Source organism: Sceloporus occidentalis, unplaced genomic scaffold (genome assembly GCF_023333645.1).
Source record: "Sceloporus occidentalis isolate IW3139 unplaced genomic scaffold, rSceOcc1.0.p SCAF_12, whole genome shotgun sequence".
Classification (NCBI taxonomy): Eukaryota; Metazoa; Chordata; class Lepidosauria; order Squamata; family Phrynosomatidae; genus Sceloporus; species Sceloporus occidentalis.
In genome coordinates, this window is record NW_028316992.1 from 12,666,671 (window position 1) to 12,690,103 (window position 23,433).

General features: G+C 41.9%; 1 protein-coding gene across 2 annotated transcripts in view; it reads left to right on the top strand.

The window, feature by feature from the left end:
- LOC149305286 (conserved oligomeric Golgi complex subunit 6-like) overlaps positions 1-6,719 on the top strand; it is a 38,073-nt gene extending 31,354 nt beyond the window's left edge. The window contains exons 17-20 of one of the 2 annotated variants that reach the window (XM_089477800.1): positions 178-231; positions 1,754-1,833; positions 3,028-3,201; positions 6,272-6,719. In XM_089477800.1, coding sequence (XP_089333926.1) covers positions 178-231; positions 1,754-1,833; positions 3,028-3,175 — 282 coding nt within the window. In that variant the 3' untranslated portion in view covers positions 3,176-3,201; positions 6,272-6,719. Of the gene's footprint in view, positions 1-177; positions 232-1,753; positions 1,834-3,027; positions 5,086-6,271 lie in introns of those variants that run through there. The other variant, XM_089477799.1, reaches the window with a different exon arrangement.
- Positions 6,720-23,433: the final 16,714 nt, after the last annotated feature.

Sequence of the window (23,433 nt, forward strand, 5' to 3'; positions counted from 1 at the left end):
CTCTTATACCTGATGAGTGTGTGAAAAAAAGCTTTAAAGCAAGGACTCAGTCAATATAACAAACACACAATTCCTTGGGTTTGCTATGGTAAACATTCTCATTAGACTTTAGCAGTGATATACACAGACATGCACTAATTCTATATATGTATTTAATTAGTTCTGCTGTATTTTTAGGGTCCCTTGGCAAATATACCCAGTATGGATGCTATGTCCTTAAAAGCTGCAATGGTAAGATACTGGTATTTCACATTTAGCTGTGTTATGTTTTAAAATAAACTTTGTCAGTTTGGACAGTAGGGTGATGATGGAGGTGGTTATGATGCTCCTGTTGTTGCCACTGTTTTTGATGCTTTAGAGGTTAAAAGCAAACACGTCCCTTGTAATAATGGTTAATAATGTACTTACTTGGTGTTGTCTTAGAACACATAAAAGAGATGGTCACCAAATTCCATTCTGGCCTAACCTTTCTAGTATGTCATGCTATGATATGTCTGTTGTTCTATTAATTGCTGATTTCTATTGTTTTACTTTGAGCTAGAGAAATAAAGAAAAAGGTTTTGCATACTTAAAGGTTAGCAGTAAGGAGCAGGATGTTGAACTTTTCTTTACAAAGTAATGAAGGCCATATAATGATTCCTGGGAAAGAGCAGAGACTGATGAGGGGATACCTGGCAGCTGGGGTGGAAAAGTGTAACCCACAGGCTGCATCATACAGACCCCTAACACTATTTTTGAGCCTCCCTGCCCCAAATCTAGGGGTCAGTGAACAAAAACACCTAAAAATGCTCTCCAACAGCCTAGTCCCAAGCTGAAAGTCTTACTTTTCCTGCGCTTAAAACAGCCAGATGAGTGGTAAAAGTGGCCAGCCATCTGGAGCTTTCCCAGACCCACAGAGTGTGGGAGTAATTTTTAGTGAAACTAAAAAAAGTAGGGGAGATTAAAAAATAAAATAATGTGTAGGGAAAGGCAGGAAAGTATAAGACACAGCAGTGGGATGCAGCCCTCTAAGATCCTGCAGGAGGTGGCTGATGGGTCCTTCTCAACTCTTGGCAAGTTACCCACTCCTGCCCTAGAATTAATTTCATAATGCATTTCTATATTGGCCTCAAAAGATACACTGAGGCTCCCTTACAATCATTTTGTAATACAATTACTGAACTAGGAAGAAGCACTCTTTCTTTCAATATGTACTAGGGGCCAGCAGATATGCTGCTTTTTGAGATAATCTCCCTATCCCACACCCCAAATCTTAACAATACATTGTGGAGAGAATATGCTTCTAGTTCAGGGGTGGGAAACTTCAAGGCTAGGGGGACACATTAACCCTCCCCCAAGAGACTTTGGAGGGCCTCATCCTCCACGAACCCCCCCCCCAAAACACAAAGCCTCTTATGCCCCCAAATGCTCTCTAGAGACATGTGACATATTTTCACCATGTCTGATCAGAGTGGAGTGGAGGCTTCCTGAGCCATTTTACACTTTTTTTAGTTTCACTAAAACTTTCCACCCAAAATTTTGTGGAAAGCTCTCCATGTCCCCTAGAGATTTGGGGTCAATATTTTCTGGAAAGCTCTCCATGTCCCCTAGACATTTGGGGGCAATTTCATGTTTCATGGCCTTGAGTGATGCCAGATAAATCTCATGTTGACAAGAAAATCTATAAATTGTACATTGGCACTCTCTCCCTTTCTCTCCTTCTGCCCCCCTCACACATCCACAGAATGTAATGGTCTTCTGATGTTTATATTAGGTCCAGTTTGATCGTTATTTATCAGCACCTGATGGTCTGCTAATGCCACAGATAAATTTTCTCCTAAGCACTGCTGTTAAGTAAGTATTTTGGTTGTCTCTGATTGTAGATGACGATTTGTAACAGAATTCATTATCCTTCTTTGTGTCTCTTTGGATAAACGCTTTACAATGTGCAGTCACTGAACCAGAGGTGAGAGGTTCCTAGAGTTTTGACCAAAGTCACCATGCCTCTCCCTCTATCTTCTAGGATGCATACTGTTTCAGGGAATGGCATAATGGGGGGCAGCAAAAGGTTATTTAAGGAGCTTTTGCACCCAGTGAATACGTCAGATGCGCTCATCTTTTATCAGTCTTTGAGTGGCAAAGAGTCTGCATGACAGTGAGGGATATATAAAGTGACTTTCTCAATAACCCTGCCCCCTCACATCACTCAGCTCACCAGCTCCCAGGACCAAAGAAGAGCCTTGCCCTTAAGGCTGAGCCCAAAGCATGCCCTCCTTCTCATGGCTAATGATTTTGTGCAGCCTAGATTTGTGGAAGTCAGATGGGAGGGTGAATGGTTTCCTGACATGATTTCATAGAATCATAGAATCATAGAGTTGGAAGAGACCGCAAGGGCCAGGAAGAGACCGCAAGGTTTAATTGATGGGCGCACACAGCCCTTTTTCCATCTTTCCAGTTCAGACCTCCAAAACCTTGAAATTTCATAAGGAAGGAATGCTTTTGCCACAGTGTGTGCGTCTTTTCAGCCCCCGTCCATCTTCCTTATTTTAGCAAGTGTAGCAGCTCGCTGCCATATGCTACTAGTACTATTTCAAGGATCCTAAGAGAATGGCATAGGTGCTCTGTTTGCCCACAGCAGTGCGGTGGAGCAGCAGACATTTTTCTGATCTACGTACTACTATTTTCACCAAAGGGATATAATTCAGAGACATAGCCATGTTATTCTGGCACATTAGTATGCAATGGGAACTTCTAGCACCTTAGACTTATTGAGCTAAAGAGGTTATAGCATAAGCTTTCATAGACTTGGTCTATTTCCTTAGATGCAAGTAGACCAAGTCTACAAAAGTTTATGCTACAATTTTTTTGCTCAGCCAGTTGGTTTCAGAGATGCTACAAGATTCTTTTGCATACTGATATTTTCACCAAAGGCAAGGCTTCTCTCTTGTGAAATTGGCACATGGATTTTGAGATTTAGAGGTTAACCTTTTGCTTTATAGTCATCAGTTGTGTACTTACGTAGCCATTTTTTGGTATGCTTTTTTTTAGACAGCAGATAATAAAACTGTCCACAGAACTTGTCTGCAGAGCATACAGTGAAGTCTATGCAGCTACGATGAATCCAGACAATAAATATAAAGACCCAGAAACAATATTGCACAGATCTCCCCATCAAGTTCAAGCACTTCTGTCTTAATCTTGTCATCAGAGACATTCCTTAAGGTATTCTCATTGTTTATGGTCTGAAGGCAGCCATGCGAGTCATGATAAGCACTGACAGTTGCTGGCAGTCTGAATTGGACCACACTTGTGTGCAAAGTCATTTGGCTGAAATCCCATTGATTTTAGTGGAACTAAGACTGTGTTATTGTTCGCAGAATTGTTAAGTATGTTGGTAGACATATGCAAGATGAACACACCAAGATTTAAAATTAAAGTTTCATCATTATATGTTTGGAAAAGCATTGTGATAATACCCAGGTTTCTTGGAAAGTTTAAAAAAACAGCACAATAACAATTTGATGAAAAAATAAAGTGCAACCTGAATAGTTTCTGCTTCTGGTGACTTAGCCATTCTGCTCTTTAATACAGTGCACCCGCGCCATATGTGGGAGCACTACATGCGGAAGCCGCATGACAATATAAACAATGGTCTGCGCGCCTGTGTGCACATGGTGTGCTTCCACTGCATGCATGCGCCCCATTGTTTCCTATGAGGTGCGAGCATACGCAGATTTCTCCTTATGCGGGGGGGGGGGGTCCGGAACGGATCCCCCATGTAAGGAGAGGGTCCACTGTAGTTTGGAAAACTATTAATCCTTGAGGAAAGAAGACTTTGGCTTAGTGTAGTTAAAAGCCCAGTAGTTGGATGCATCTCATTCTGCCATTTATATACTGTACTTGCAACAAAAATATACTGTAAGTCCAAAGCTTTAGTCTTGGAAAATCTAAGTCACAAATCAAATACTTTCTAAAAATATTGACTTTGCAAACAATAAAGCATCCCTTCATACAGTATGGAGGAGAAGGCTGGAGCAAGTTATTCTATTAGATTATAGCTCCTGGAACCCCTCAGATAGGTAGTTGTGGGATTCTGGGTGTTGTAGTCCAAAGCAGTATCTTTCCCAAGATCTGTGATGGAGATGAGACCGAAAGAATAGATATTGCTTGTGTGTCCTTCTCCCAGTCATCATGGGATTGGAATTGCAATGCATGAATGTAGTCCAGAAAGGTTTCTTTTCTAAACTCTGTTCCATTGTTTCTTTCCACACCTTGGAAGACAAAATTTCTGCAGTGGACAGCCTACAGTTAAGCTGGCATGTAGTATTGTTTCTGGTTTTCCTTTTTATTAACTAAGGAGAACTCCAAAAATTCAGGAACACTAAGCATTACTGCTTCTCATGAACCAGAAGTATATTCAGCAATCAAAGGACTTGCTTATCTGTTACTTCGTGCTGCATTTAACTGACTGAAACATTTTAAACTACCATTCATCAATTCTATTTTGATAAGGTATGTAGGATCTACCCTGTTGTATCTATCGATAATGTTTTACAATTCCTGGCTCACGTCTTGATGCCAGCACCAACGTAAATGAAACCTGTAAGCCTGGCTTTAGGAAACCTGGATCTTTTCCACACACTCAAACACTCACAGGGATCTTCAGGAATCTTCCAATGTAATCTGTGGGCTATAAATTAAGGCTATTCTGCCTAATTGATTCAGTAGAACCTAATGTAACTAGTATTTATTCTTGAGAAATATGTCATGGATATTTTAATTCATGGATTGGGTATTTCCAGTTATCTGTACATGTGATGAGTGAATGTTTTACACCTCAGATCATTGATTAAATAAAACGATGTTGAGTCTGATATGTTTGTTAAAAAAAAATCTAAAAGCCAGCTGTGTAATGAAGCAATTACTTGCATAATCGCTAATGTAAGCAGCCTTGGAAAAATGTGTTGATAGAAGAAAGATTCAGTTTGATAAAGTTACTAGACCTCTATTCTTTTATAATAAATACTAAGTAATTGTCTATAAATAAATCCTATATCTTTTATATAAAATACCTCAAACCAATAAAAGTTGCCATCCAAATGTGAATCTCTTTGTGTTATGAGACAATAACTGTGCTGAAGATTTCATACTGCAAATAAATATATATAGAAGTGATTAAAAACAGAACTTTAACATATTCTGCATCTGTCCTCTTCAGTTGCCAAATATGAAACTGAGCTTCATGCAAGATGGCAGTGCAGAATATTACGCTATCAAGATTGTTAGTGGATTATGATATTATCCTCTGTGTGGTATCAGAGTTTTCAATCCATAAATTATCCTTTTTGCCAATACTTAGACAAAAGGGGAAATCATTAGATTCATAGACTTATTTATTTTTTATTTATTTTGTCTATTAATTTTGGACAAAGGGGGAAGTTTTAGACTTAGGGGTTTCTACTGTATAACACCATACAGCTCCTTACTGTATAATACCATCACCCACTAAGAATGCTAATAACAGTGTGTTTGAAACTGTGACGTATGCGGTTCAGATTGATCTTGGCAACTGAAGGAGGTAGAAGCCAAAATGCCTTGCTCTTGATATATATTTTTTTAAGTTTTGCTTGTTAACTATTTCAATAAATATACATGTCCAGTGATTAATTGTATCCTTCTGGGATCCAGGACAAACATGGGAGAACTGCTGTTGGTTTGCTTTTTAATGCACATATGACCATATGAAAAAGAAACTAAAGAAAGCTCTGTATCAGAAGTCTCTGAAAACTAAGTATTATTTATCCAAACTGCTTTCTGGCTAGTGTTTGTTTCCTGTAGAAATAATTAAAATGTTTTTAAAATCCTACCATCTTAGCTATTGTTCGGGTAGTTGTGTCTGTATGTTGCTAAAAGCAAGAGAGACCCTTTCATTCCCCCTTTCTCACTCACTTTTTTTTTTTGTGGTTAAAAATAAAGAGCCAGAACAGCTTGGATTCAGATTACCATTAGGATATAGAACTCAGGGATTAGTTATGGCCAGTTGTAGTTCTTTTTCGATGATAAAAAAACACTGTTAAGGATAGAGCCTTAGGAAAGTAGGTGAGTGTGAATTAAAATGATAAAGGAATGCCATGCTAATAACTGTTGTTTGGCTCAAGAAGCAAACAAAAGGTATTGGCATCTCCCAGAATCATTAATACAGTGCTTTCCTTGGCAGTCTCCTTTACATTTGTGGTAGGGTTAGACAGTAAAAGAATGCTTGGCTCACTGCATTGCTGGTTCTGTTCCACAGGAAGAAGTTGTGAAAGTGCTATTTATAGCATCTGAACAAATAAGTGGGAGGCTTGATCAGCCAAAGACAACAAAAGTTGTGACTTCTTTTAATGCAATCTTCAAGTGAGTTGGATCCTAACCTGCCATGCCCTCAGCAAAATGTGTCAGAGGCTCCTGCTGATACAAAACAAAGGGAGACAATGTTGGCTGATGTTATTTCAGACATTTTGGAGATGGTTGGGAAAGAAAACCTGTGAAATCATTTTCATCCATCTTGAGTGCAAGGAGTGTGTGCCTGTGTGCAAAATTAGGATAGAAGGAGGATTTCTATTTTTGAAAGGTATCATTAACAGGCATTAACAACTGATTTCATTCACTGATATTCATGAATAAAAACATGGTAGTCTTAAAAATGGGGAAAGCAGCTTGTCACCTCAATTTATATAACTAGATGGGATATTTTATCTAATTTCTTGAAGGCATTTCTCTATTACCTTTCAAGGTGAGGCCTCCCCAGATGGTTCACAAAGTAAAAATATAAATTAAGTAAAGTAAAACAATTAATAAAAAATAAAATATATAAAACACCATAGTAATAAAGACACTGAAAAGTGAGGTTATGGCGGGATACAGACGGGCAAAAAGGGGTGTGTTCATGACGTCATGAAGGTATAACCTTCAGACAGCCCTTACCTGAATGCCGCCATGAACACGCCCCCCGCACGCCCCAAGCGGGAAGAGGCGGCATTAAAAAGGTGCTGCTTTTCTCCGCTTCTTTTCCGTTTGATGCGCAGCTGCACAGCTCCGTCTGTAAGCTGCTGCACCGGTACGCCAGAATTGCTACGCCGCTAATTTAAGTTGCCCATTTAAAAGCTCCGAGTCAGCTGCGTCGCATAATGAGTCGGGGTCCTGGAAGATGCGCAGTTTGCAGTCAGGCTTTAATTGCAGCGTCAGCTGCCATGCAGGTGTGGAAGCTGCAGCACAGCTGCAGCGCATTTTAAGACTCGTAACCCTAACCCTAACCCTAACCCTAGAGCAACATGTACGCATGCGCTGCTTGGAAAGTTTGGACTTTAAAGTGAGCCCCTACACACATTCCTGTGCCATTTTCACCTAACAATAAAACCCCCTAAAACTGTAAATATTTACATATGTACAAGGGAGGTGATGGGGGATGGCAGGGGGACAGCGGTGGCAGCAGCGACAGCTGTGGCTGTGCATTGCAGATTCAGCAGGAGCGCGGGGACCAAAGGAGAGGAGGCATCCATGATGCTGGTGACACTGGCAAAGTGCAAGCGGGCAAGGATGCCAACACCAGCTGATCACCAGCTGGCAGGAGACCACCATTGTTCTTGGGCAGAGTGGGGGAAAAAGTTTTAAAGGGGCTTGGGCACTTTAAATGTGCCCATAGGCTTTCTGCCGCCGCTGCTTAGCGCTGCAGCTGCGCAGCTGCGCATCCGCCAGCCGGCAAAGGAAAAAAAAAGCCCCGTTTTTGGCCGCCCGTGAGGAAGCTGCCTCTCTCTTTGCAGCGTCCTCCGAGGCGGCAGTTTGGAAACTGCGGGTCAGAAACGGCCCCAGGTGAGGCGTCTTCACTGCCCACCATGTGGAAGCCCCATCTCCTGAGCCACGCCCCTGGGGCGGGCGGTCTGGAGGCTCCGTATTCAGCAGAATACACCTCCAAGACGTCTTCTCCTGCCCGTTTGTATCCCGCCTATGTCAGTTAAAAGCAGCCTGGACCAACTAGGTCTTTAAGGTCCATTGAATACTGTCAGGAAGAGAGTCATGCACACATTCCACAAAGATGGGACCAGCACAAATAAGGCCCTGTATTGCACCCTCCAACTTAACAGAACTTACTAGCAGACATAAGCCAAGTCTCAACAGCCTTAAGGTCTAGGCAGGTTTGTTTATTTAAGGCATTTTTAAAATCACCTCTCAACTCTCAAAGAGGTTTCTTTTATATACATCAGGGTGAGAAACGTAATTCTGGAGATGTTGAAGTGCACTTCCCATGATCGTCCACCATTTAAGGATAAGGGGAACTACAGTCCCACAGAACTGAGAAATGTCCCATCAGGTGCAGGCAGTCCTTCAGATTACGTCGTACCAGACTCTTTAGAGGTGATCAGCAGGTCTTGAAGCTGGGCTTGCAAATGTACTGATGACCAGTGCAGCTGGTACTGAGTCAGTGCTATGTGCTCTGATGGTTTAGCCCCTATGAACAACCAGGTAGTTCATTCTATACCAGCTCAAGCCTCTGATTTGTTTTTAACATTCAGCTCCACACACAGCATGATATAGTAGTCAGTTCTGGACATATCCAGAATAAGGAGAACGGCAGCAGGGTCCCTTTTTTTAAAATAGATAAAAAGTGCTAACCGACATTATGTCAACAGATATGGAAAACAAAACGAATGCTAACAGACTGGAAAAGATCAGTATACATCCTCATCCACAAAAAAGGAAACATAAGAGACTATAACAACTATAGAACCATAGCACTAATCTCCCACACAAATTATGCTCCAACCATACATGGAGAGAGAAATCCCAGAGGTCCAAGGAGGGGTCAGAAAAGGAAGAGGCACTAGAGATCATATCGCAAATATGTGATGGCTAATGGAGCACAGCAGGGAGTACTAAAAAAAAATCAGCTTGTGCTTTGTAGACTATAACAAGACCTTTGTCTGTATAGCTCATGAAAGACTAGGGAATGCCCTTAAAGACATGGGAGTGCCAACACATCTGATAGTCCTGATGCAGAATCTGTACTCTGGACAAGAGGCTACTGTCAGAACAGAATATGGAGAAACAGAATGGTTCCCAGTTGGCAAAGGGGTCAGACAAGCCTGCATCCTATCACTCTACCTATTCAACTTATATGCAGAACATATTGTAAGGAAAGCAGACTTGCACACGGAAGAAGAAGGAGTGAAAATAGGAGGAAGAAATAGAAATAATCTGAGATATGATGGTGGCACCATAATACTAGCAGAAAACCTCACAGACCTGGAAACAACTACTAAGGAAGATCAAAGAAGAAAGTGCAAGGGCAGGCTCAATGACCACAGAGAACTTAGACACTTTCAAACTAGAGTGAGGAAATAGAAATAGTAAAAGAATTCTCATATCTGGGATCAAACTGATTGGAACAGGGACTACAGCCAGGAAATCAGAAGATTAAGAATGAGGAGGGCAGCTATGAAAGAACTAGAAATGATCCTGAAATGCAAAGACATATAACTCAGCACAAAAGTCAGAATCATACAAGCCATTCTATTCCATATTACCATGTATGGACGTGAGTCCTGGACAGTCAAGAAAGAAGATAGGAAGAAAATCAACTCATTTGAGATGTGCTAGAGAAAAGTGCTAAGGATCCCCGGACAGCCTAGAACAGTGATGGCGAGCCTATGGCATGCATGCCAGAGGTGGCACTCAGAGCTCTCTCTGTGGGCACAAGTGCCAGAGGGACATGGCACTTTGCAATAAGTAAGTGGGTTTTGGGTTGCAGTTTGGGCAATCAGCCTCTAAAAGGTTCACCATCACTGGCCTAGAACTATTTCTTCACACTCTTTTTCTACTCTTTTTTCTACTTTTTTCAGTTTGCATTTTTCTTTCTTTCTGGCAAATGCTTTGCAGCTGGGGGAACAGCTAGCTTTTGTCCGGTGCAGGCTATTGCAAAGCAAATGTTTTTCTGAACTTTGAATACCAGTAGTGGGCATTTAAGTTCCTAAGAGGCACTGACGTTATTGGAAACAAGTTTGGCTCAACCAGTGCAAATCTTATCAGCACTGAAGGGCCCCACTAAAAGTACATTTGTAAATGACTAGCATGTATGGAAGTGAGCAATTTCCTGTAAATCAATGTACTTTGCTTTAGACTTTGTCTTCACAACATGTCTGCCCTTGAAAACAAATGGCATAATAATTATTTTTGACCTCAGGAAGAAGAAAAATGTATGTCGCTTTCCCCTCTTCCATCTTGTATTTAAAGAGAATTTGTATTAACAATAAACTTCAGTTTTATTAAATAAACCATATAAATGGAATAACTGAAAAGGTAATCACTGGACAAAAATAATTCTTTGGATGTTTTATTAGAGAACATTCCCTAATTAATTGCTAAACAACAAATGCTTTTAAGGTAAGTTGGAAATTAAGCATTGCATGCCTGCTTTTTATCCTCCTGTTCTATTCCTGTCCTTCCAGTTTCAGTCATTCTATCCATTATGGAAAGGGAAATCAGCGTACTGCTATAACAAACAAACATCCATCAGCAAAATGAAGCGCAAAAGCCTATTAAGTTTCACGGCAGTGTTCATGATAGCAGTCTAGGACTCTTTTTTCCTTGCTGTCTGTTCTCAAACAGTGAAAATCAGCAAGCCACCAGTTAAGTCAGTTGACTGCACACTGAAATCAAATCAATATAAAATAAATATATAATAAATGAAATAAACATTTAATAAATAAAATTAAGGCTTCTGCAGGTTTGCCAGTTTGGTTTGGTTCTGGTCCATTTAACCTCTTTGTTTCAATGTCAAGTAGATACTATCCCAGAGATTTGGGTTGGGTGAAAGTGATAAATAAGAGAGGGGAAAACCTATAAACTATGTTAAAAAATCAACTTTGAAGAATCAAAATATGCCCAGTTCCTTCAACTCTTTGCCAATCTATCCTTGACCTCCTCAAGCCAGTCCAAAGAGATAAGCCTTTCAGTGGTTATGAAAGTGGACTGTGCTTGTAAACTAACCAGTTTTCCAATATTTCCCCCAAACAGAGCACTCTTTGCACTCCTGAGCACTCTTTGAATATGACATTACTATAGGGGGTCCCTTTGATCCCCAGGAGCACAAAGGAACCTATGGGAGGCAGTGGTCCCTGAAATATGTTATATCTAGACTAGTGCTACTCAAAGTGGTGGTTCCTAAACAAGCTGGTCCCTGGGTCATTGGCTGCCAGTCCATGGTGAGTTTCCTGGAAAGAAAGAATTGTAGTAAATGGGCATCAGTATGGTGCCAATCCCCGTCACATTGGAGAGGGAAAATGCTAGTCCTCCAAATCAGATGGCCTGAGAAGCACTGACCTAGACCACCCAGGGCCTTAGCAGATTCCCAACAGCACCTTGAATTGCACAATGAATCAGGACAGAAAAAGGTTAGGGGGTTGTTTGTTTTTTGGGGGGTGACATCTCCCAGAGTCCCCTACCTAGGGGCTATAGTAGTTTCAGGTTTCTGGGACTGTTAGAAAAAAGTATCTTTTCACTTTTGCAAGAAATCCCCCAGGAGCATAGTGTGAACAATGAGAAACTAAATTACCAGTGGACATCTTCATGCATTATAGTGACAAACCTTGAAATGCAGGACTTCATCGCATGCGGTTTTTAAACAACAAAGTTGGAAATAGCGCCTCTGGCTTATTGCACTTACTGTTTCAGTCTTGTCATTGCCATGTCCTGAAAGTGTTGTCAGAGCACACCTTGTCAATACGCTTCCAAACACTCTGCTATAGCATTAGTTTTCAGATGCAATAGGTTTCTCATGCAGCAGTTGTGGTATTGGGCAGTCAGATGGTGTCAATGTCTCCTTCCCGCAGTTGATATTCCAGAGCACGCTCTTTTTTACCACTTCATTTTATTTTCTCCCCACCCCCAAAGAAGAAATGATTGTCTTCTCTTCACGAGGAAGGTCTCTTATTTCTTTTTTGGCAGATGCAAAGAGTTTTTCTTCTTGCCAAAGAAGAAATGAAAACCTTCTCCCTGCAGGGAAGGAGAATATGTGATAAAGACTGGGGCAAAAAATGGCATGCTTCTGCTATTAAACTAGTGCATTTGTGGCGGGACAGCAGGCAACTGTGATAAAGTCCAAAAGCAAATGTATAGACTACTATCTGTTGCCAGCCCATATCCAGCAAGTAGAAGAAGAAAAAGAAAAGAAATTGCAATGTACTCACCAGCTTATGACAAAATTTGTCTTAATAGAGAGCCAGCATGGGGTAGTGGTTTGAGTGTTGGACTATGATACTAGAAACCAGGGTTCAAATCCCAGCTCGGCCATGAAACCCATTGGGTGGCCTTGGGCAAGTCACACACTCTCAGCCTCTGGGGAAGGCAAGGGCAAACCTCTGAACAAATCTTACCAAGAAAATTTTATTTTATTTATTAAGAAAACCCCCTGATAGGACCTTAGGGTCGCCATAAGTCAGAAATGACTTGAAGGTAGACAACACAGAGAACAACAAATTGCAGGAAGAGGGGCTTCAATCCGAAGCAGGTGCCCTTTCACACTACACAATTATAGCAGTATGACTCGATTTTAGTTTGGGGAAGGCTGTCCAAATTTCTCAGCCAGAGAGCTCCTCTCATAGTGCCTCACCACACTACAAACCCAAGGATTTCACAAAGTGGAACTATGGCAGTTCAAGTGAAATCATAGTGCTATAACTGGGTAGTGTGAAAGGGCCCCAATACTGTAGCTGGAGGAAGAAAACTCCTCTCTATCTGCTTCCAAGTGCAGAACTATTCAATTAAAGTTGCATGTAGATTGGTCCAAGAGTACAGTATTTCTGGCCACTTGACAAAGGCCTGTTACATACTGCCAAAATAAAGCTGCTTCGGGTCTCTTTGGAGGTATGCTATTTAAATGATGCATGGGTCCTAAGAGTCCGGAGGTCGCACCAAAGCCACACTCCATTCCTAAGCACCAGAGTGCAGCTTTTGGTGCAGCTTCCAGATTCTTAGGATGCATGCATCATTTAAATAGCATACCTCCAAAGAGACCCGAAGCAGCTTTATTTTAGCAGTCTGTAACAGGCCAAAGAGTGCATTCAGACACTGATGGATTTGGGCATCGGCTGAGGTGACAGGCTTAAGTGAGCAGAGCTTGCTGAACATCATCAGTTACACAGACACCCCAACCACAGCCCACGCTTCCTACCAATTCTTCATTTCATGCCTCCTATCATGCACTGTTCATCTATGAGCAGCAAGTGAATAAACAGAATCCTGCTCCTGTTCTGGAGAGGCTGTGAAATTCAAATGAGTGCTGACTATTGTATTTGTTCAATATTTTTTACAGTCGACTGACTTGTTTGCCCATCTGCTTACAGATTTTTAACCTGTGAATTATGTTCTCCTTAGGGGAGTTAATACAGCCCCTGAATAAGCCTCTTTTTAAACTCTCTCCAGAGTGGTAGAATTCAAAGATATGGCCATGTTAGTCTGTAGAATAGTATGTAGAGAGATCTTGTAGCACCTTTGAGACTAATTAATGAAAGAAGTTGGCAGTATGAGCTTTTGTAGACTTAAGTCTCCAGAGCATTGTTGCTGTGTGTCTGCAAGTCATTTCCAGTTTATGGCATCCCAAGGTCAGGGCCCTGATCACCCCTCAATTTTGATATCAATTTAAGAAGGGATGCTGGGGTGGCCAGCTTGGAAAGGCAATACCATATCTGTAAATCCAGTTGGCTCTAGCAAGGGAAGAAGCAAGGGAAGAACCACCATAATGAGATCACCCAAAGGCATCAGCATAATCCCTTTTGTTTATGGAGGGCAATGATGGGATCCCAGCCAAAGAAGGTGGTTGTGCTTAGACTCTTTTACAGTAGTAGCAATTTTCCTTTGTCTGAGATATTCATGCCAATTGTCTGGGCATTTCCTCAATCCTTTGACCATTTTTCTTGGAAAACCATTTAGCAGTGAGGTAATCCATTCATTCTGAAATTACTGACCCAAGATACGATTTTGAGTATATATACCACCACCTAGACACTAGCAATTTGATCTAGTTTGGGACCGGGCAGACACTCTGGTCATTCTGCTAGACTCCTCAATAAGCCAAGCCACCCCATTTGCCAAGGCGGCTATTGAGCAATCTCCGTTTCAGACACCCATTGATTGGAACCAGGATCGGTACCGTATTACCATTAGCAAGCCCTCCGCTTTTCACTTTCTCCCACCTTTTGCTCCATTAGTTCTTGTATGTGAGCATGTGTGCTTGTGCATGTTGCTTATTGTCTTAACAAAACTAAAAACCTTATTTGGAATTGTCTTTTGAGTTCTGTGGGATTTGGAACCAGTATAAAAACTGTTAAGATCCCAGGCTGAATGTTGCCCCAGCCAAAGGTATAATCTAATTGAGCTAAATTAATTCCCCTATTAAATATTATTTGTGGGTGTCTTCTCAGGACCCAAGCTTTTTGGGTAACAAATCCTATGGGGAGCCTATCACCGTCACCCAGTGGGTTTCATAGCTGAGCTGAGAATCGAACCCTGGTCTCCAGAGTCCTAGTCCAACACTCAAACCACTACACCACGCTGGCTTTTTCTCCTTCGGCCTTAGTCACCAACATAGTCAATGGAGAGGGGAGCTGCTGTTTAACCACATTGGGAGGATCACTCCTGCATTCAGATAGAAGTAGAATTGGCCCCCATTCCAGATGCTTGAAAGAGCATCAAGGAATGCACTCTCAGCCATTTGTTTACGGAGCAGAGAATGTGTGAGACCAAAAAAACAAAACAAAAAAACCCCCACATTATTTATTTCTGCTACACTTTTGGGTATTATGCAGCCCTCCAAATGCAAGCCCCAAGAGCCCTAGCCAGCATAGTCCATGTTTAGGAACAGCAATCCAGCAACCTCTGGAAGGCCACATCACTCCCAGTCCACTTTAGAATCCCTGTCTATCTCCATCCTTTCCAGCACTCTGGTTAATACTTTGTCGCTACAGGAAACCCAAGTGTTAGTCTTTCACTGCAAGCAAACCTTCAGTGAACTCCAGCACAAGGAGAAGTGATTCTTCCCATCCCAACCCCCATCTTGAACTGCTTCCAGATTAAGGACTGCTAGCATTATCAGTCAAAAGCCTCCCTGCAGCTATTGAATCTTTCCTTCCTTAATGTGTGGATAAGAGGGGGAAAGACAAGAGAATATGGGAAAACATGGAATGGTTATAGATGGAAGACCATGTTATCTGGGCAGCCCCATGCCTATAAAATTATGTGATGGAAGATGACTGTAGCACCAAAGATCTGTCCGGCTGCAATCTTCTAACACCACATAGGATTGCCAGAGTGAAAACTGGAGAGGGCTCCTGTACCTTTAATGATTTTGTAGAGGAGGAAATTTCATCAGGCGTTGCTTCTTACTTGGTTGCATGACCAGCAACACCTGCTGAAATATTCCTTCTTCTACACAGTTATAAAAGGTACAGGGGTCCTGTCTAGTTTTCAGTCTGACATTTCTAGATTCCACCTTGGAAGAGTGTACCCAGCAGTATTGAAGTTTCTCACTCCTGGAAGAGGATCTGCACCACATAATTACAGCAATTTGATCCCACCTTAATGGCTCTAGCTTCATCTTACAGACTGTTGGGATGTGTAGTTTGGTTTAGTTTCATAAAGTTCTCTACCAGAGAAATCTTAAATTCCTCACCTAACTATGAATCGCAAGATTCCATAGGACAGAGCCATGATAGTCAAACTATGTACTACAACTTTGTAGTGTGGACATACTCCAGGAAGACTTTACAGCTGTGTATTAGAGCCACACTGCAATGGACATATGGTCAAGTTTGACAACCAGATAAGTTATTATTGTTGTTTGCCTTCTAATTCTTTCTGACTTATGACTTATGGTGACCCTAAGACATGGTGTTTTCTTGGCAAAATCATGGTGTTTTCTTGGCAAAACTTGTTCAGAAGGGGTTTACCTTTGCCTTCCCCTGAGGCTGAGAGAGTGGGACTCACTGGGTTTCTACGGTCTTCATGTCATAGTCCAAAAATCAAACCACTACACAGCACTGGCTGTCACTCAGATACATAGGCTGATCCATTTCACAATAAAAATTCTTCAAAGTCACTTTGCTTTCATCGCATGTGAGTTGAGGTTATGCTTTGCTGGCACTTGAGGCATAGGCACTAGATGGCACCCAAGATCAACATAATGAGACAAGTTATTTCAGACTTCATCTTCTGCGTATTGGTTCTTGGAAAATTTCTGAAAGATTGGTTAATAAAGCACAGAATTCTCTATTCCTTTTTAATCAGAAGGATTCACTAAACTGTCACAGCTTTGGATCATGCAAATGCTATAAGTTCCGCTGTGTTTGCTGGCTCTTGCTCTCAGTTATATGGTACAAGATTGCAGTGATTTTGCTGCCTCATAGCAAGCCTATTAAGGGGTTATTGACACTGCAAAATAATCCAAGATGGATCCGAGTTGAATCTCCATTGTTCATATGCATCCTGAACACACCCCGATTTAGTTGAGGGGGCTGAAAAACAACAACAACATTCAGTCCAGGATAATCGATATTGGGTCCTCCCCCCAAAAAAAAATTTTTTTAAGATCCACATTAATGGTAGTGTGAATAACCAATGCGAATAGACTCAAATAGACCTGGGATAAAATGCGGCATGCCTTGAACATAGAATCATAGAAACATAGAGTTGGAAGAGAGCACAAGGGCCATCCAGTCCAACCCTCTGCCATGCAGGAACTCTCCATCAAAACATACCCGACAGATGGCCATCCAGCCTCTGTTTAAAGACCTCCATTTTGTTCACACCAGAACTTTGTTTCAAGCAAATGCATCTTGTCTTTTGATCTCACTGATCATTGCTGATATTTAAACATCAATAAAAACTGCAGGTGGAAATTAGCTTTTATTTGTAGAATATCTGAAAGGCTACAGGTTGAATGAAGTTGGTTCTGCCTCTTAAGCCATCATACCCAGTTCTCACTATCCCTGTGCTCCTCGTGTTCCCAATGTATTTGGATGGTTGACTCCATATTTATTCAAATGCTTCCATGTGTACAATCAAACTTGTGGTTCCATAATGTAAATAACAAACCTGGAATGTATGAGTGCTAAAAAAGCCGACGTCTGGATGAACCCTAAGAAACCTATACACACTTCTCTGGGAGTAAAAGCCAATAGGTTGAACTGTGGACCTGCCTTGCAAGGATAGTAGATCTTCCTCTAACTGATTATCAAGGACCCGCCCTCCCTAGATCTTATCCCATTTAGTGGGATTCCTAAACCTACAGTGTAGCATTTCTAGGAATAGAAGACTGTTTCAGGGAGGAAAGGGTTGAGAAGTTCACTTGCCAATCTGGTTGTAGCACACAGATCTGAATCCATACTGAATTAAATGGGGCTGACCTGTGACTGAATAGATGCAAGCACATTAACAAGTAAATCAGATTTGGGCTCCTACAGTCAGTTCTGCCTATGTAGAAGAGGCTTGCTGTTACAGATACTATTAATTTAATGTGCACAATATACACTGTGCGTTTAGGTTGGTTAGTAAAGGTATTACTGGTGGATTTTTGCTTGTATTTGTTAAACGGCTAACACAGCTACCCCTGCATGTTTTATATATATGTGTGTGCGTGCGCGCGCGCGCGCGCATGTGTGTGTGTGTGTGTGTGTGTATTGACCAATAGCAAAATCACCAAGGACCTCGCAGAATATCCACCAAAATACAATAAAATTAGCAATCAGGGTTAAAAGCCCATTGTCCTAGCAAGTTAGTGAGATGTAAAATTATAGGAGTTGCAAGTATCCACTGATAGGCTGCTACAGTTTTAAAGAATTAAGATAAAAAGGGAGACTACTGGAGTTTATTTTAAATTTATAAGCAAATCCATAGGAGGGAGTGTGTGTGTGTGTGTGTGTGTGTGTGTGTGTGTGTGTAGTAAATCCATAGGAGGGTGTGTGTGTGTGTATCTAACCACAAATTAGGGCTGACAAAAATTTGGCCCTCCAGATGTTTTGGACTTGTGTGACTATCAGCCTCACCCACTAAGACCAACAAAATCTAGAATACCAAGGGGTCCCAAATCCTGCCATAGATTAAAAGCAGCATGAACAAAAGCCTACCCTAACCTGTTTCTTTCTCTCTCATACACACACACCCCACCAAGGACTAGTTCAGGCAGAGGTAATGGTGTTGAGATCACATGACTTGTTAACGTACTTTTGATGCAATGACAATTCTACCAATAAACAAGAAGACAGCCACATACATAACCCTAGTATAAACAAACCCTCGGGGGACAAATGTATGTCGTATTTAAAGAGGAATCCAACAGGCCGGAGATCTAAACTTTGATCCTGTGGCGTTGAGCAACGTGTGTTTGGAATGCTCCCTTTCCCCTCGTCCCCGACCCCAGTCCTGTCCTGACACTTCGCTTTGTTTTTTGAACTGCAGCTCAAGTTCTCAAAGGCCACAAAGTCCTGGAGGGTAGATCTCACAAGAGGAGGAAGAGAAAAAAGTAGATCACACAGCACTGACGCACGAACATATTACAGAAATTGCACACGAATGAGAACAGCCATGTGTTGGAGAGAAATGCCAGGAGAGGTATACACAGTATACAGCCTCCTTTTCACTACAACTCCTGCACAACTGGACTTTTTGCTGTAACGCAAGGGCTCCCAAGTGGGCAGTCAAATAACTCAACTAGAGTTTAGGGTCTAGTGAGGCCACCATTTTACAAGGGATTAGGCAAATCCATAGAGGATAAGGCTATCAGTGCCAACCAGTCATCCATCCTCAGCGACAACTCCCCTTTGAACACCATTTATTGTGGAACAATAGCAGAAGAGAGTTATAGGAGATTATCGCACTGCGTTCTGAGAACGTTCCTATCATCACGTGATGAGAACGTTCCTGGAACAGATATTACTGCATTAGTAAACTAGAACGTGATCAGAACGTGATCAGAACTGCATTTTACCGCACAGCGATTCCTGAAACCGTTCCGAGAACATATTCCACCAAGGCCGCCTCCGTCTCCTGATTGGCTGAAAGAATGACAGGCAGGGAGGCAGGGAAGCAGGCAGGCGAGCGACTGCAGTGAGGGAAGGGGTGTGTGTGTGAGAGAGAGGGGGGAAAGGAGGAGGGAGGGAAGGGAGGGAAGAAGGAGGGATCGGGAGGAAGGCAGGGAGAAAGAGAAATGGGGAGAGATGAGCCTTGCAAGTTACATCCCAAACCTCCTTTGCAAGGTTGGGAAGAAGGAGGAGCTCCATGCAGGTCTCTTCAAGCCGAAGAAAAGCAAGTTGCCAGGGAGGGGACTGGGCCAAGGGCAGAGCCCCGGCAGCCATAGCAGCTCTTTAAACCGGTTAGAAAAGAAGAGTCCTCTGCTGTCATCCCAATTCCCCATTTTGGCTGCTTGTCAGCCTTTTGCCTCCTGTGTGTGTGCGCATGTAATGTGTGCCTTCATAGAATCATAGAATCATAGAGTTGGAAGAGACCACAAGGGCCATCCAGTCCAACCCCATTCTGCCATGCAGGAAATCACAATCAAAGCATCCCCAACAGATGGCCATCCAGCCTCTGCTTAAAGACCTCCAAGGAAGGAGACTCCACTACACTCTGAGGAAAGAGTGTGTTCCACTGTCGAACAGCCCTTACTCTCAGGAAGTTCCTCCTAATATTGAAGTGGGATCTCTTTTCCTGGAGCTTGCATCCATTGCTCCGGGTCCTAGTCTCTGGAGCAGCAGAAAACAAGCTTGCTCCCTCATCAATGTGACATCCCTTCAAATATTTAAACAGGGCTATCATATCACCTCTTAATCTTCTCTTCTCCAGGCTAAACATCCCCAGCTCCCTAAGTCGTTCCTTGTAGGGCATGGTTTCCAGACCTTTCACCATTTTAGTCGCCCTCCTTTGGACACGCTCCTTTTTGAATTGTGGTGCCCAGAACTGGACACAATATTCCAGGTGGGGCCTGTGAGCTTCCCTCCCCGCTTTAATTCGTGTCTGGCTCTTTGCTATGGAATTCTGGGAGTTGTTTGCTTGCTTTTGTGTGTTGCTCCAAACAGAGGAGCTTTTGTGGGTTCCTTCCTGGAGGGAAGGAGGAGAAGGTCCTGGGCATCCCTGCCATCCTTGCCCCCTGCAGGCTGCCAGCACAGGAGCCCCGCTGGACATGACACTAGAGGCCCCCGCAGAAGCAGCCAGACCCTCTCCCTCTTGCTCTCTGCTCTGGCCCCCCTGTTTCCCTCTCTCTTTCTCTCTCTTTCCCTCCTTTCCTCTTCTCTCACTTGTCCCAACTTTCCTCCCTTCCCTCCCTCCTTCTTTCCCCCCTCACACACACACAGCTTCCCTCACTGCAGTCGCTCGCCTGCCTGCCTCCCTCCCTGCCTGTCATTCTTTCAGCCAATCAGGAGACGGAGGAATGCGAGAACGGATTTGAGAACACATAAGAATACCGCACACACCTCTGTTGGAACGTTCTCATCACGTTTCAGCTCTCTGGGAACACATTCAATCTGTACCCTCCTGGAACACATTTGGAACACATTTAAACGTTCTGAGAACCCGATTGGAACACATACGTGCGGTATACTCAAATGCGTTCCGTTCTCATCACGTGATGAGAACGGTCTCAGAACGCAGTGCGATAATCTCCCACAGTGCTCATGTCCAACTTTGGGCTTCATAGTGATATGTGGTTGGCCACTATGAGAATATAATTTGTCTGCACTTGGTGGATCTCTGAGCTTTGGTCCATCAGGACTTTTTCTTTGTACAGTCGGTTCTCCTTCTCCACGGATTTTTTATCCACCGATTCAAGCATCCATAGCTTGAAAATACTAAAAAAAAAGGATAAATTTCAAATAGCAAACCTTGATTTCCCATTTTCCTTTCCCATTATATTAAATGGGACTTGAGCATCCACAGATTTTGTTATCCATGGAGGGGCCTGGAACCAAACCCCAAAAGATAACAAGGGCCCACTGTAATTTATTACTGTCAAGCAGCAACTAGTCCTCTATGAAAAGGACAACATTGTTGCTATAGAATGCCTTAAAATAAGACTTAACATCTGCCCTAGCTAGATTTAGCTTCCTGCTTTGTACAAATCTTTGAACACAACAACATCATGCAGGGTTAAACTAGATGCTACATTAAATATGTAGGCTTGAATCCAAGGCTGCATCTGCACTGCAGAATTAATGCAGTTTGACATCACTTTAACTGCCAAGACTCAACATTATGGAATTTGTAGTAAGACATTTAGCCTTCTCTGTCAGAGAGCTCTGGTGCCACAACAAACTACAAATCCCAAGATTCCATATGGTGGAGCCATGGAAGTTAAAGCTGTGTCAAACTGCATTAATTCTGCAATGTGGCAGTAGCCTAATCCTCACTAGAGCAAGCCCATTGAATCAGTGAGGTTTGCAAAAGTCTTCAACAATAGAACAACGTTCGCAGAAACTAGACAGAGGAATTATATCAGTTATTAATTGCATTACAGCCAATATTCAGCATGTTCCTTTGATGCTTCTGCAGCCACGTTCCATAAGCAGCCACAACAACAGTTAAAGTGTTAAGAGTACACAATATTGTGTTCCAACTGCTTAAAGGGGGAAGAAGGTACCTTAATTGTTGAAAAAAGACTTTCCCTTTGCTACTGAAATAATAATAATAATAATAATAATAATTATTTATTTGTATTTTCCGCTTCTCTGTGAGATCCAGATAGGATTACAAGCGAAATAAAATTACAGTAAAACAATAAAATTTTACATCAATTCCAAAACCCTCCCACCTTTAACATAATAAAAATTAACATTTAAAATTCAATTAAAACATGATTTAAAATAATCACAATGGAATGGACTATTAAGGTGGATAGGGCTATCCTTCGGGAGGTTAGATTGGGAAGCCCACCAGAAGAGATCCATCTTGACAGCCTTTTTGAAGGCGTCTAAAGCGTTGATAAGACAGACCTCTTCTGGCAGGTCATTCCACAATTTTTGAGCGGCAGAAGAAAAAGTCCTCTGGGAAGTTGTTACTAGTCTAGTTTTTTTGTGATTGCAACAAATCCTTCCCAGAGGATCTGAGAGTGATCTTACTGGGCCCCTCACATTTTCTGTCAGTCTGACATAACTTATATAGGATTGTTGTGAGTATACAATGAGAAAAGAGGACAACTGTAATAAAGAAACTGGTTGTTCAGTGGTCTTCAGTACAGAGCAGGACTTCAAATCTGGACTGTGAATCCCAGAATCTGTTTTCATTCTGGTGGCTCAGACTTGAAACATAAAGAATAAAAAGTGCCGCTGAGCTTGCACAGCATGCCTTGTTGCACCTCTGTGTAACTGTCATCTGAAAAGACTTCTGTTGTAAACTAGTGTTACTAGACCTCCCATTGAGTCCAGCTATTTTTGTTCTTAGAAATCAACTGTATGAATGGCCCTGCCCTTGGCCCAACAGACATTCATGCTTTTGGCAGCCTGGGCTTTCTTAAATCCTGTGATTCAAACACTGAAATAATTGTTGATTCACAATGGAAATGTTTCTGTCAGATTCTACATTCTCGCATCATTTGTAACTATTGCTAATGGCTCAGGATCAAGTTGTCCTTATAGCTGAGCTATATTTCCCAGTATGACTGGCCTGGCCACTTTAGGTTAGCAGACCAGTTCTTTCACATTTCAGACATTATTATGGCATTTGCTCACATGAAATACACAGGTTTCCTCTCCACAAAGAAGCACACTCAGGAAGAATACTTTATCCAATGAGATGAGGTATACTTTGGTGAGATAAATCACCAAAGTAATAATGGACCAATATGAAAGCTGGCGCAATACCACATATAATACTGTGCTCAGGGGGAAAACATGACAGATTACCTTCGAACAGGTGCATTTGGGTTCCATATTCACTCACAAATGAAGATACGCAAGCCTAATTCAAGAAATCAAGCAACATCAGGCTCGATACACCACAGATGGAAGGGCTTATGTATTTACATAGGCTGGAATCCTGTTGTTATGCAGTTATGAATGCATAACCTAGAGTTACACACCTGTTTCTGAAGGTTATTCAGACGGTGAGAATAATCCAGGTAGATTAACTAGTTGTTAATCTGCTGCTTACTTTGTCTTTATGGTATACTAGTTAGTATTATTTTAGAGATATTTTAATCATGTAATGTTCTTTTTTTAGATTGTACGCCACTTGGCAGGTTTTTATTTTCTTTTTTTCTTATTTTATTTGACCCTTACTATGTAAAGCGCTATGCAAACTTTACAGAGCTCTATAAATAGATGATGATGATGATGATGATGATGATGATGATGATGATGATGATGATGATGATTATGGGGGAACTTAACCCAGGATAATTGATGTTGGGTTTTTAAATATATATATTCTAAAAGA